General features: G+C 37.2%; 3 protein-coding genes and 2 pseudogenes across 3 annotated transcripts; 4 read left to right on the top strand and 1 right to left on the bottom strand.

Moving 5' to 3' along the window:
• Positions 1-672, top strand: part of LOC149113716 (neuropeptide FF receptor 2-like) — an 874-nt pseudogene extending 202 nt beyond the window's left edge.
• Positions 673-2,987: 2,315 nt separating this feature from the next.
• On the top strand, positions 2,988-4,576 carry LOC110041348 (neuromedin-K receptor-like). Its single transcript, XM_020746627.2, has one exon. It carries the CDS (start codon positions 2,989-2,991, stop codon positions 4,066-4,068), a length of 1,080 nt encoding a protein of 359 aa, XP_020602286.2. The 5' UTR covers position 2,988; the 3' UTR covers positions 4,069-4,576.
• A 345-nt stretch (positions 4,577-4,921) lies between these two features.
• On the top strand, positions 4,922-6,289 carry LOC149113715 (QRFP-like peptide receptor). Its single transcript, XM_089286310.1, has one exon. The coding sequence runs from the start codon at positions 5,167-5,169 to the stop codon at positions 6,190-6,192; it is 1,026 nt and encodes a 341-aa protein (XP_089142436.1). The 5' UTR covers positions 4,922-5,166; the 3' UTR covers positions 6,193-6,289.
• Positions 6,290-7,714: 1,425 nt separating this feature from the next.
• LOC149113714 (neuromedin-K receptor-like) lies at positions 7,715-8,911 on the top strand (annotated as a pseudogene).
• Positions 8,912-11,156: 2,245 nt separating this feature from the next.
• LOC110068471 (QRFP-like peptide receptor) lies at positions 11,157-12,657 on the bottom strand. The gene has a single exon (XM_089286306.1). The coding sequence runs from the start codon at positions 12,556-12,558 to the stop codon at positions 11,464-11,466; it is 1,095 nt and encodes a 364-aa protein (XP_089142432.1). The 5' UTR covers positions 12,559-12,657; the 3' UTR covers positions 11,157-11,463.
• Between the last annotated feature and the right edge of the window lie 1,250 nt (positions 12,658-13,907).

The raw sequence follows: 13,907 nt of genomic DNA, 5'->3' as shown, positions 1-13,907 counted from the left end.
TGATAGATTTGTCGCCGTGGTTTTTCCAATAAAACTTGGTCTTATTTCAAGCAAGATTCGCACAATAGCTATAGTTTCTACGTGGATTTTAGCCGGCGCCTTCTATTTTCCATCGCTCGTTTCTTCGTGACTGGCTGAATATAGGAATAACATGTTTTGTAGTTTAATAAACATACAATCAATTTTTCCCAACAAGGAAGGTTTCAAGGATATTACTTGCTTCATGCGACTATCTGCTTTTTGGCTCCGCTGTTTGTAATAACCGTTTTATACACTGCAATAGCGATTTCCTTAAAAAGAATTAGTAAAACCCTCATGAACGTCGCACAATATGAACGACAACATTCTGCAAAGAAGCGAAGACGAGCTACTAAAATGACGATTGTTATCTTAGTGCTGTTTTACATTTGCGTTATTCCTCAAACTGTGTTACCTTTCGTAAATTACTTTAGACCTTCTTGTGCCTTTCAAATATCATTTACCTTTAAATCAGATTTTATGTTTTTCTTATCTTCTTTTGTCAATCCAATAATTTGTCTATCATTTGTGGAAAGTTACCGTCGTGGATTGAGAAACATTGTGTGTTATTTCTGCGGACTGCAGGATAAAAAGAGGGCGAAACGAGAGCGGATAACTCTAAAAAGAATCAGGAATCTACCTCGTGAAAACTGACAAGGAACTTCCAAGGACCCCAACAACTTTCAAGAAACATTTGACACTGTTCAGGAGGTTATTATCATGGACTGCTTTCTGTTAGGTCTAAACTGAAAATTGAAGACATGATTCCTAGAGAAATGTCAGATGAACTAAAAAAAATGTCTTCAGAAGACTATCGAAAATACAGGTATACCCGTTTTAAGAAGAACATCTTTCAGTCTCTGTACTTAAGTTTTTTTCAGTTCGTTACTTAGTCCATTGACTGGAAAGCCGATGAAAGAAACAACATGCCATTCTTTCAATAATGTAAGAGTATTGAATTGAAACTTTCAGATGAATTATTGAGTTCAGATTAAATCAACTATTATATCCACTGAGATGCAATATGGAGTTTTTTATTTGGCAGTGATTGTATCTTACACAAGCTCGTAGCTACTATTCTACACCTTTCTTTAATTTGTAAAATTGCAGTGTTGCCCAAGTAATTCTATTTTACTTTTTCTTGTTAATCTAAGGATGCACTTTATAATAAGGTCAATTAGAATTCAAATTAATAGTTTGCAGTAAAACTTTTCCATGTAAATTTTGCAATCTGGAAATTCATAGATGCCTCGTTAGCGCAGTAGGCAGCGCGTCAGTCTCATAATCCATCTAAGAAATCTGAAGGTCGTGAGCTCGATCCTCACACGAGGCATAAGTATTTTGACTTAATAATATTGTTCTCTTTTTAGTCCATTGAAAACATTAAAACGGGTTAAAACGAGCAAAAAGTGTTCCCAACGGCTACCTTACTGTTAGAAGTAATAATTTAGGGTAAAATTATTCATTTTTCTTTGAATACATAGTGTACCCTTTTAATATCTACGGTTATTACAGTGATTTACGCTCTTAAATTATTCATGCACCTGACTGTTAAACGTGGCTTTAAAATCCGCCTGGCAATAAAATTATTTTGTCTCGTTAAAGATCGAGAGCATTACCAACGTCCTCAATAACTCTGTGATTTCTACTAAGATTTAATTACATTACATTGCTTTCAATTTGAAATATATGACTCCCGCTCCAATAGTTATCGAAATGACATGGTGTCCATATATTTATGGCGTTCCACAACAATAGGAAAATACATTTGAACTAGAATTTTTTGACTCCATGAGCCGTTAGCCTGATGAGTGGAAAAAGAGATTGTTCTTTCAAGTTGTTATCCATTGCGATGAATTTGATTGGAGGGATGGTGGTTTTCAATTGAGTGTCGCAAAACCAAAACCAAGGTAATCACTCTAGCCATTCATAAAGGACACAGATAATCTAATGAACCAATCAAAACTAGATTTAAATATATATAGCTGACACAAAGCGCGGGAAAACTAGCACTAACGATTCACGATTGGTTAAGTTGAAAATTGGCGCGCGTTTTTTTTAGACAATAATCGTGTACAGTAGCATCGCTGTATTAGAACTTTATTTCTCCTTGCAACTTTGCCGTATTGTAAATATAATTTTTTTTATTAATCTATAATTGTAAATCTGATTTAGTAGTTGTATACACTGTTTTGTTGATTTAAGACTATATGTAAAGTAGATTCTCGTAGAATGTGGGAAATGATTGAAGTCCTCAGTCCAACCGACAGAAATCTCCTTATTTAAAATAGTATTCCTTCGTGTTACCATAACTCCATGTCAAGTAGCCAGAACACTAAGTTTTTGTAACGTTTAATTGCTGTCACTTCCTTTCTATGCTCTCTGTGAGGTAAATAACCTGTTATTGAAAAGGTAGACAAATAATCATAATATACTGTACAAAGTCTCTATTAGTACCGGTTTCGTACAAAAATTAAAATAATTTATTTGGACTTGACGCTAGTTATTCCATCCGGTCATAAAACTTGTTGAAGAAGGAGAAAACTGACATGTAGATGAATTATATTGCAGGGATATCTTACAAAATAATATGAAATTTCAATTACAGTATTATCGTTTTATCCAAAAGTCATTGTTTTACACTGATGAAGTCCTTATTATCTGCTACAAGACTAATGCTGTCTAGTCAGAGCTCATTGTTTTATTTCCTGTGAATTCAGGCTTGCCATAATTATCCATTGTAAAATTCTTGCACTTTTTTCAGGCTTATGACGGATGAAAGAAGGAAAATTAATAACGTTGGCTTTAAAAATATATCACTGCACTTGAATCATGTGACAGCTTGAAATAACGGGAATGGAAATTCTTTTTTCCGTGTTGATCAACTGCGACAAACATATCGTCAATCATAAAAGGGTGTGTATTTTAAGCGCTAGCATTGAGAATGTGGTTGATGTACAGCCCTGCAACATGTCGTTGTGGAACAATACACCGGTCCCACTTATTTCCAGCAAATCTGCACAGGACCAAATGAACTCCACGTGTTCCTTTGTTGATTCGTCTGCGGAGAGATTTTCCAAACTTTTTGCATTTGGCTTTATTTTACTGGGCAGTTTATTCGGAAACATCTTCATAATGATCATCGTCTACAAGAATCGAGATTTGCGAAAAACAATCAACTATTTTATCGTGAACATGGCCTTGTCTGATTTAGTTTACCCGCTAATCGTCTTTCCTGTTAAAATAACTGAGTTGGTGACCGACTCATTTCATTGGCGTGTCAGTGGAATCTTTGGATCAATTTGTTGCAAGTTGTTCTTTTTCGCTGGCCTGGTTTCTCTTCATGTGTCCACGCAAAGCTTGGTGTGGACAGCAATTGACAGATTTGTCGCCGTAGTTTTTCCAATGAAACTTGGACTTATTTCAAGCAAGATTCGAACGATAGCCATCGTTTCTACCTGGATTTGTGCAGGCTTTTTCAGTTTTCCAGTACTAATATCTTCGAAACTTGTTGTACGTGGCAATGACACAGTTTGCGCTGAGGTAAATTCAGAATCATATTTTGTGAACCAAAAGGCTAACTCGACATATGTTTGGTTTCAATTGACTTTCTTGATTATCGGTCCCTTATTTTCAATAACCGTTTTGTACACTGGGATAGTAGTTACCTTAAAAAGGCAAAATATCAAAACCCTCACGGACAACGCAACAGATAATCAACGATATGCTATGACGAAACGAAGACAAGCTGTTAAAATGGCGGTTCTTATAGTAGTGTTGTTTTACCTCTGTGTAACTCCACACGTTTTGCTATATTTCATTCCATACTGGAAACCTTCTTGTGCCCTCCAGAGAGTAGTACATTTTGTGGCGAGTTTCTGGTTTCACTTATCGTCCATTGTCAATCCAATAATTTGTCTGTCCTTTGTCGAAAGCTACCGTCGTGGATTGAGAAACATTGTATGCCCCTATGTTAAAAGGAGGAACAATATGATGACGAAAAGCGAGCAAATAATTCTGAAGAAGATGAAAACTCTCCTGGATGAATAGTGGAGTCCTTCGCTATTCACGAACCATAATCCCTCATGTCTTCCCGTCTAGTAAATTTGTCATGTAATATTAACGTAAGGCGGAGAATTTGAAAGACGTTATTAAATTAATATTTAAGGTTGTTTACATTCTTAAACGCGCCTTACACAAGTTAAATTCGCCTTTCGATAGCTCATTTCTGAAGGTCATCCACGTATGCCAACACAAAACTAAGTTTTATAATAATAATAATAACAATTATAACGAATATTTATACAAGATAACCCTTCAGTACACGAGTAATGTTATCAAAGGGGTCCTGCTTAAAGAAAAATGTAAAATATAAAGATAAAAAGGTAAAAATAACTCTGTAACCATATGCTAATACTGATAACTAATGCGAACTACACTATACCGGGAAAAACTAATCTAGAGACTCCCTGAACAATACCCTACGGCTAATCTGCCTAGTTTTTAAAGGTAAAGAATTAAAAATTAAAGCACCTAACACTAAAATAAAAAATAAAAACTTTTCCAAGCAAATTCAAGATTCAAGGTTCACTTTCGGAAGTACAACAGTGGCTCCACTGTTCCTCATTATGCTTGCTGTGAAGTAAACCTCCCGTTAGTAAAGAACAGACAAACAATCACAATATACTGAATACGGTTTTTTATTTGTACAGGTTCGTACAAAAATTATAATAATTCATTTGGACCTGACTCTTGTTAGTCCATCCGGCCGTTAAGCTCGTCGAAGATGGAGAAAACATGCCGGTGAATTCTGTTGAAGGGATATATTTACAACATGATATGAACTTTCAATTACGATGTTGTCATTTTATGCAAACTAAGTCGTTGTTTTACACTGATGAAGTCCTTATTACATTCTGTAAGCCTGCTGATGTTTAATCAAAGCTGATTGTTTTATTTTCTATGAATGAAAGAAGGAAAGTTAATAATGCTGGATTTTAATATATATATCCTTGACTGACAGCTTAAAACAACGAGAATGGAAATTGTTTTTCCGTTTTAATCAGTTGCAAGGAAGCATATGCTCATATAAGGGTGTGTTTTTTAAGCACTAGCATCAGTAGTGTGATTGATGTACAGCACTACATCATGTCCTGGTGGAACAATACGACAGATCCACTAAATTCCAGCAAATCTGCACAGGACCAAGTGAACTCCACGTGTCCCTTTGTTGATTCCACTGCAGAGAGATTTTCCAAACTCTTCGCGTACTGTTTTATTCTACCGGGCAGTTTATTTGGAAACATCTTCATAATCATCATCGTCTACAAGAATCGAGATTTACGAAAAACAATTAACTACTTCATCGTGAACATGGCCTTGTCTGATTTAGTTTTTTCTCTGATTATACTCCCAGTTAAAATAACTGAGTTGGTGACCGACTCAAGGCATTGGTATGTCAGTGGAATCCTAGGAGCGATTTTGTGCAAGTTGTTCTTTTTCGCAGGCTATGTGTCTTTTCTTGTGTCAACGCAAAGCTTGGTGTGGATAGCAATTGATAGATTTGTCGCCGTAGTTTTTCCAATGAAACTTGGACTTATTTCAAGCAAGATTCGAACGATAGCCATCGTTTCTACCTGGATTTGTGCAGGCTTTGTCAATTTTCCACTGCTAATATCTTCGAAACTTGTTGCGCGTGGCAATGACACAGCTTGTGCAGAGACAAATATGGAATCATTTTTCTTTAACAAGAAAGCTAACGTGACATATGTTTGGCTTCAGTTTTCTTTACTTATCATTGCTCCGTTAGTTGTAATAACCGTTATGTACACTGCGATAACAATTACCTTAAAACTGCAGAGAAAGGTACTCGCGGACACCCCTTCAAACGCACAATCTCATGCCTCGAAGAAACGAAGACAAGCTATTAAAATGGCAGTTGCTATCTTGGTTTTGTGTTACTTTTGTGTTATTCCAAACACTTTGGTATATTTCATCCCATACCGGAGATCTTCTTGTGCCATTCAGAGAAAACTATTTTTTGTGTCGAGTTTCTCGTTTTACTTATCTTCCACCGTCAATCCAATAATTTGTCTGTCATTTGTTGAAAGTTATCGTCGTGGCCTGAGGAACATTTTATGTCCTTGTGCAAGCAGAAAACTGTACGCCATGTGACGCCAAACTGCGGAGAATCAAATCCAATGAAGATAAAAACTCTACGTGGAGAAAGCTATCGACAGCCTTCCAGGACCACACACACAAAAAAAAATAACTATAACCAAACTCTGACATTGAACACTGTTTTGTAGAGATATGGTTTATCTCTGTTGCGAAAAATGTACATGTAAATGCTAGAGCACTAAAGTAAACTTCGATAAAAAATGTCGAGGAAACTTTATTTATACCGAGGAACAAACACCAAGTGTTTCATTTTTAACAACATAATCACGTTTTAGTATAGGTTATTTTAACAGTAGTCACAAAGCTAGGACTTTATAATTACCACTGAATTCACTGAAATCAGTTAAACATTCATGGCATTGAAATTTCTCTCTTTGTTAAATTGCCAGTTTTGGTGTAGTATCAAGCCTCCAAGTAGTTGTATATTCGTTAGTCTTGCATGTAATGTAGAAATTTTTTTAACTAGTTATTAAAAAGGTAAAGTTGGGTTTGTATTCACGTTCTTAAGCTTGAGAGAGCTTTATGTATTGACCATTTCAAATGATTTCCTTTGCATTGTGCAATAGCCATTGAAATAAAGATTTGTCTTTGATTCTCTGTTTATTAATTCCTTGATATTTGTAAAGACGTCTTCAATAGTTTTATTACACACGCTTACGGAAGCAAATGAATAAAGCTATTTCTAATCAAGTTTAAATAACACAGCAAGCTCGACAAGTCTATGGCGACTATCAAAACAGAAAGAAATTCCACTAGAAATCAGCTCTAAAAAGAATCAATCCCTGATCTAGGTTAAAGCGTGGGCCAAAGAGAACACTAGCCGCTTGCCGCGTAACAGCGGGAATTTGCGACCCGCTATACTAAACCATCATTGACAGCTTTCTAATTTCAAAGCGATTCTTATCAACTGTACCAGATTACAAAAGGCTCTAAGGTTGTTTGACAATTGACAATTGAACTTCCATCGGCCATGTCGCAACTATTGCTCAATGACAGCAGGGAAACCTTTTTCTGTTGAGTTTTAATTGCGTTTCACTGCTCGGAATGCCAAATTACTTCCTCTCTATGAGGTCAAGGAAATGGTTTGTTTGTAATAGAAGGCAGAAAAGAAGACAATCTAAGTGGTAATACCTCTGTTTTGTGAACCAAATGAAGCCTTTCGCGAATTCAATCTTTCTTTACCAGAAATGAATGGAAGAGCGAAAACTGATTTTCAATTGATCTTTAATTAAATCTTTAACTGATGAGTTCAAACCGGAAAAATTAAGATTCAATTTTAATTATATTAGTTATTACGAAGGAAAGGATGCATTCGCTTGACCTTCGCTCTAGCGTAACAGCACGCGCGCTTCTGAAAGCAAAGCAGAGAATAAGAATACTAGACCATGGATGCTTTGCGAATGAAAACAACAATAGACTTCGCGTACTTCTAATTTTGAGTACTGTTTTATGCTAAATGAGAAATTCATTTCTATTTTCTAAATCACTTTAATGACGGAAATTCTCGCAATTCTCGCGTGGAATCTTAGGATCGACGTTTTCCAAGGTGTATATCTTCACAACCTCAGTGTCTCTTTTTGTTTCTGTTCAAAGCTAGGTGTGAATAGCAGTTGACAAATTTGACGCCGTGGTTTTTCCAATAAAACTTGGTCTTATTTCAAGCAAGATTCGCACAATAGCTATAGTTTCTACGTGGATTTTAGCCTGCGCCTTCTATTTTCCATCGCTCGTATCTTCGGGACTGGCTGAACATGGGAATAACACGTTTTGTAGTTTAGTTAAACAACCAGTTTTTTCCAACAAGGGAGATTTTCAAGGATATGACTGGCTTCATGTGACTATCTGCTTTTTGGCCCCGTTGTCCTTAATAACCGTTTTATACTCTGCCATAACAATTACCTTGAAAAGAGGAAAAAACACCCTCGCGGACAACGCACCAAATGTACCCGGACAACGTTATTTAAAGAAGCGAAGACAAGCTACTCGAATGGCGGCTGTTGTCTTAGTGTTGTTTTACATTCGTGTTATTCCATACACTTTGTTTAGCTTCGTAAATTCCTGGAGAGCTTCTTGTGCCTTTCAAAGATCATTTTACTTTATAGCAATTTTTATGTTATACTTTTCTTCTGTTGTCAATCCAATAATTTGTTATTAGTGGAAAGTTATCGTCGTGGGTTGAAAAACATTGTGTGTCATTTTTGCGGAATGCAGGATAAAAAGAGGGCGACGCGCGAGCGGATAACTCTGAAAGGAATGAGGAATCTCTCTGGTGAAAAATGTCAACGAACCTCTAAGGACACAAACAACTTCCAAGAAACATTGAATACTGTTCAGTAGGTTATTATCATGGGCTGCTGTCTGTTACGTCTAAACTGAAAATTTAAAGTGTGATTCCTGGAGGAAGAGCAAATGAACTGAAATTGTCTTCAAAAGATTATCGAAACGTCAGGTACACCCGTTTTAAGAGAGATCTCTTTCGCGCTATGAGTTTAAGTATTTTTAACTCCTTACTTACACTTTTCAATGTAAAATAGATGAACAAGAAAATATGTCAATAGTTCTAGCTGTACAGATGAAAGCAACTAATAGATCCATTGAGATAAAATATGCAGCAATTTATTCGGTAGTGATTGTGAAGCTCATATCTACTATTGGAGACCTTTTTTTAATTTGTAATAGTATAATGTTGGCGATGTAAATTTACGTTAGTTTTTTTGTTAATCTAAGTTTGCATGTTGTAATAAGTTCAATTATAGCTCAAGAAAGAACTTTTAACAACGATTGTCACTTTTACATTATTCACCTGATCACCGAAAGTTAATTTCCGCTTTTCAATAGTACTTTGTATTGGTGACATGCACGTTTGCATTTTGATCGAGCTTACTTAGCTTTTAGTTCTTTCTTTGGGACCCGCGGTGGCCTCATGGTTAGTGCGCTCGTCTCCGGATCGAACGTTCCGGGTTCGAGCCCTGGTCGAGGACATCGTGTTGTGTTCTTGGGCAAAACACTTTACTCTCACCGTGCCTCTCTCCACCCAGGTGTATAAATGGGTACTGTGAACTTAATGTTGCGGGTGACCCTGAGATGGACTAGCATCCCATCCAGGGGGAAGTAGAAATACTCCTAGTCGCTTCATGCTACAGAAACCGGGATAAGCTCAGGCCTGGTGGACCACTTGGCTCGCATGCAGACTTTACCTTTTCTTTTCTTACTTAGTTCTTAGAAGCAACATGTATAAATAAAGTGTTGATTGATTGATCCCCTTATGACATCACAGTAGGAGAGCAGATTCAAAATCATCAAAAACTATATGCTGAGCAAGGATTAAACATCTTTTTTTCATTCTGAAATGGCATCTGTTTTATGAGCCAACGAAATCACTTGTTTGTAAAAGGACTACAAAAAAGAATGATCTGTGAAACGTGGTTTCTCTCTGCATGTGGCTTTGTGCCACAGTATGAATAGTCAAGAGATGATGAAGGTAATTCGCCTTATCCCTCTCAATGTTATTTTTAAACATACGACTGCGGATAATACTACTACGTGCGTGCGTGGATGTCTTCGCAGAGGCTAAAAAATGCGAGTGAGTTCTCGTGAGCAAAATCTCTCCGTCCCAATGGATAAATAATTAATGTGATAACCCCTTTCATCCTGATTACGCATGTACGCGTGCTTAATGGTCGTGCTCTTTGTACCACTTGTGACGTCATCAATTTAAATGTCACCACTAAGATATTCTTGGTAAGCAGATGGTAGAGCAAGGATAGATCTATCCGCGCAAAAGTCGGTGTTGGTTATCAACGACACTCTGGCTTAGCAAATAGAAAAACAACGTTATCAGTTTTGGTGCAAAAATGGTGGTAAAATGGCCCATTATACCTATAATTGATCAAGGTTCCATTTCCAGGCTTTGCCCATGATTGACACACAACTTTTTATGACAGCCAAAAAGAATATGAAATGCAAAAGGTAGCGAGAGTACAAGGGCTGGGAAAAAGGAAAGGAAAGGGGTAAAGAAAAAAAACTTGGAACGGGCAGTCGCAGAAAAAAAAGTTGGCTTATGCGCATGCACCATATTAAGATACTGGACATTTCGTAGCTTATCTACGAGAAATCTATCTTTTTGGTCAAAAAATAGCTTTTTCAGCTAAACTGAGCTCCAGTTAGCGTCACGGCAGCCAAAAAACTGATTGATGGTTAAAAACGGCCCTTTTTTGTTAAACGTTCGGTTTTAAAACTCTGAGAAGCACGGCTAAAGCGCATACTAAGCGCAAGCTTGACACGAATTGAACGCATTGCAAACAGTGCTGCTAAAGTGCTAATGGTTTCGTGATAAAACCAAGACCTTGTCATGGTTTAGGATGGCACTTAAGTCGGTCGGCAGACACCTTAAAATAGCAATATCAAATACTTTTCTAGCAATTTCCTCTATATTGATTCAGCTGCGAAATTCGAGATCATAAGCTATCAAATGCTGGATCTCAGCTACCTGAGTTTGTACAATATTGGAATTACACCAATGGCTTTAATAATAGCTGTGAAACCCGTTTACTTATGTATGACCGACAATTTTAGTGCATCTCCCACGCAAAAAGTAACTTCAAAATGCACGGGATTCTAAAGAAAAGTAAAGTGACAAAATCAAAATAGCCAAAGTCCTCATTGGTGGATTTGGGGAAGGGGTCCGGGGGCGCGCCCCCCCCCCCCCTATTTTGGGAAAGAAAAGAAGAAATCACAGAAGGAAGAAAAGCCGGCAGGGCAAGCAAAACAAAAAGGGGCTTTCCCCCCCCCCCCCCCCCCCCTTAGCTCAAGGTCTGGATCCACTACTGGTTCTCTAGTAGGTCAGTATAGAAATCGCTGAGCTCGCAAGAAATACGAGAAAAAATTACAAGACCCAAACATATTTTCTCAATATTTCACATATATCTCATTACGAACAAGCTAACTAGCTATTTCAATACCATCTATGAAAACGGTTACATGTGAATCCGGCTAGAGATGCTAATTTGAGTAAATCCGATGAGGAATTCTATTGAACCAAAACTTCTAGTTTCAAATTTTAAAAAAATTACCCGAAATAGCATTGTACTAGGTTCTCAAAAGTTCAGTTGTCTCATTTCTTTCTTCTAACTTCCTCGAGTCGTGAACAGTGATAAAGACGTTTCTTCCTTTCTCAAAGGATTTCGTGCTTGTTAAGCCAAATGCTGACACCTCACGAGTTTCACCACAAAGAAGGCATCCAATGTTTCCTCTTGGTTTTCTGTGTCATCCACAGTTTACATCAGGAATATGCCTTATTCTCTTAAGAGTTATTTGCTCGCATTTCATCACCTTATTGTTCCGCTTCGTGACGAAGGAACACAAAATGTTTCTCAATCCACGACGGTAACTTCCAACAAATGACAAGCAAATTGTTGGATTGACAACAGTAGACGAGGACAACGCAAACCTCGCGATCAAGTAAATAGATGGTGTTAAAAAAGCACAAGAAGGTCTCAAGTGGGATACGAAATATACTAGCGTTTGAGGAATAACACAAATATAAAACGAAACTACGATAGCAACCGCCATTCGAATAGCTTGTCTTCGTTTCTTTAGTGAATGTCGTTGCAGACTTGGTGCGGTGTCCGTGAGGGCTTTACTCTGTTTTTTCAAGGAAACTGCTATCACAGAATATAAAACGGTTATCACAAATAACGGAACGATAGATACAAAGGTCGGACGAAGCCAAATATACGCTGCGATAGCCTCCTGGTCAGCAAAAACTGGTCCGGCTTTGTATATCACCAGGCAAAACGTGCAGTTATTACCACGTTCTACAAGTTTGGATGTTAATAGCCATGGGATGTTCAACACTCCTGCAAAAATCCAGGTCGAAGTAATAGCTATTGTGCGAATCTTGGTTGAAATAAGTCCAACTTTTACTGGAAAAACCACGACGATAAATCTATCAATTGCTATCCATACCAAGCTTTGAGTGGAAACATGGAGGGAAAAATCACGGATAAAATAATAAGACGCACAAAAAATCGAGCCTAAGATTCCACTCACGTTCCAATGCCGAGATTCAGTCATCAGTTGAGTGATTTCAACAGGGATAGCACTCAGTGGGAGCAGCAGGTCTGACACAGCCATGTTCACAATGAAATAGTTCACTGTCTTTCGCAAATCTCGGTGTTTGTAGACGATGATGATTATGGAGATGTTCCCCAAAAAGCTTCCCAGTAAAATAAAACAATAAGCGAAAAGTTTGGAAATTCTCTCGGCAGTCGAATCGACAATCAAGAAGGAGCAGTTGTTTTGGCCCAGTGAAGTTTCGTTGCGACTAAAAGAAACCGTCGAATTCGATGTCAGTAACATGATCTGTAGCTATACTTTGTAAGCTCAACGGTAATGTCGATGCCGACCCTTCAAAAGCACAACCTTCAATGAATTAAGACTCTTTTTATTTAGAAATGAAATGCAATTTTGCTGGTTTTTAAAAGCTTTCCTTCTTTGATCCCCTTATTGGATTCTCCGCGCACCCTGATTGGCTAAAAAAGCTTTCTCTCATGCAGGGCATCATACAAGTCTTTGTCTTCATCTGTTTGCTAATTTGCGTTTCCTTCTTTGCTTAAGGCAGCTAGTTTACAAAGGATAATAATTACTGATGACTTAATTACCATGAAAAAACTGAAATGCGAACGAAGTATCCAATCTCAGTCCGCCTGTGAAATTCAGCTGAACCGCTGAAAACCAAAAAAATAGGACCCTTCTATATCGCTTTCTTTTGTGATTATTATGAGTTTCTCAGTGATCATTTAAATACTTAGCTTTAAAATTACCGCACTACCTAATTTTATTGACCGACACGAAACATATCGTTCCTCTTTGCCTCTGGTACGAAGCTACAAACAAGATTCTGTATCTGATCAGTAACACGGGAAAATCAAATCCAGGTGTTCTGGACTTTTGCTTTCCCATAAAAAATAACTTGCAGTTACAAATGGCTTCCTCTGTAAGAGGTGAACAGTTTTTTTTTTTTTATAAACAGAAGACAGAGAAAACTAATGATAGTCTTCATTGGAATGGATTCTTAAAACAATAGCAATGCTAAATTTTGACTTGACTTGACTATTCCATCCGTCGTAGTGCCAGTGGTGGAAAACAAACCGAAGGTTGTTTAGTGTAAAACCAATACTGATTTAATGCCATCGTTCTTATCGGGTGGGAAAATTTTAATTTGTGAACTGTAGCCGCTACATTTTGTATTATATTTCTTCGTTGATTGTAGTTTCTGAGTCAATATGTGCTTTGTCTAGGCTTATCAGTGTCTTGCTTGGACGACTGGCCATTTTATTACGTTTATCTATTTGGGTCTTGATACTAGCTGACAAGTCAAGAATTTAAAGAAAACGACAAAACTTTTAAGTTTGGAAGACATTTTTCGACAGAACCTATTGTCAACTTCAGTTGATTGATGTACAAAGTGGCAGTTTACGTGCAAAGCGGCAGTTGTTTTCACACAAAAAACGACTATTTTTGCATGCGATCTGAAAATGCTTCTTCACTTAAGAAGGTGAAAGAAACTTGCTTGTAGAATGAAAATAATAGTCTCTACAAAAAAGGATCTTAAGGGTTAGCATCATGATCGACCCGGTCCTACATGTTTTATTTTATCCGTTGAGATAAATGATAAATGATAAAAGATAAATTTTTTGTAAACCAGC

This window comes from Orbicella faveolata, unplaced genomic scaffold (assembly GCF_042242905.1).
Source record: "Orbicella faveolata isolate gen_17 unplaced genomic scaffold, um_ofav_v1 contig_14, whole genome shotgun sequence".
NCBI lineage: Eukaryota > Metazoa > Cnidaria > Anthozoa > Scleractinia > Merulinidae > Orbicella > Orbicella faveolata.
This window is presented reverse-complemented; position numbering and strand designations above follow the sequence as displayed.

Coding starts and splice junctions, on each gene's coding strand:
- LOC110041348 (XM_020746627.2), top strand. CDS start 2,989: ATGTCGTTGTGGAACAATACACCGGTCCCACTTATTTCCAGCAAATCT.
- LOC149113715 (XM_089286310.1), top strand. CDS start 5,167: ATGTCCTGGTGGAACAATACGACAGATCCACTAAATTCCAGCAAATCT.
- LOC110068471 (XM_089286306.1), bottom strand. CDS start 12,558: ATGTTACTGACATCGAATTCGACGGTTTCTTTTAGTCGCAACGAAACT.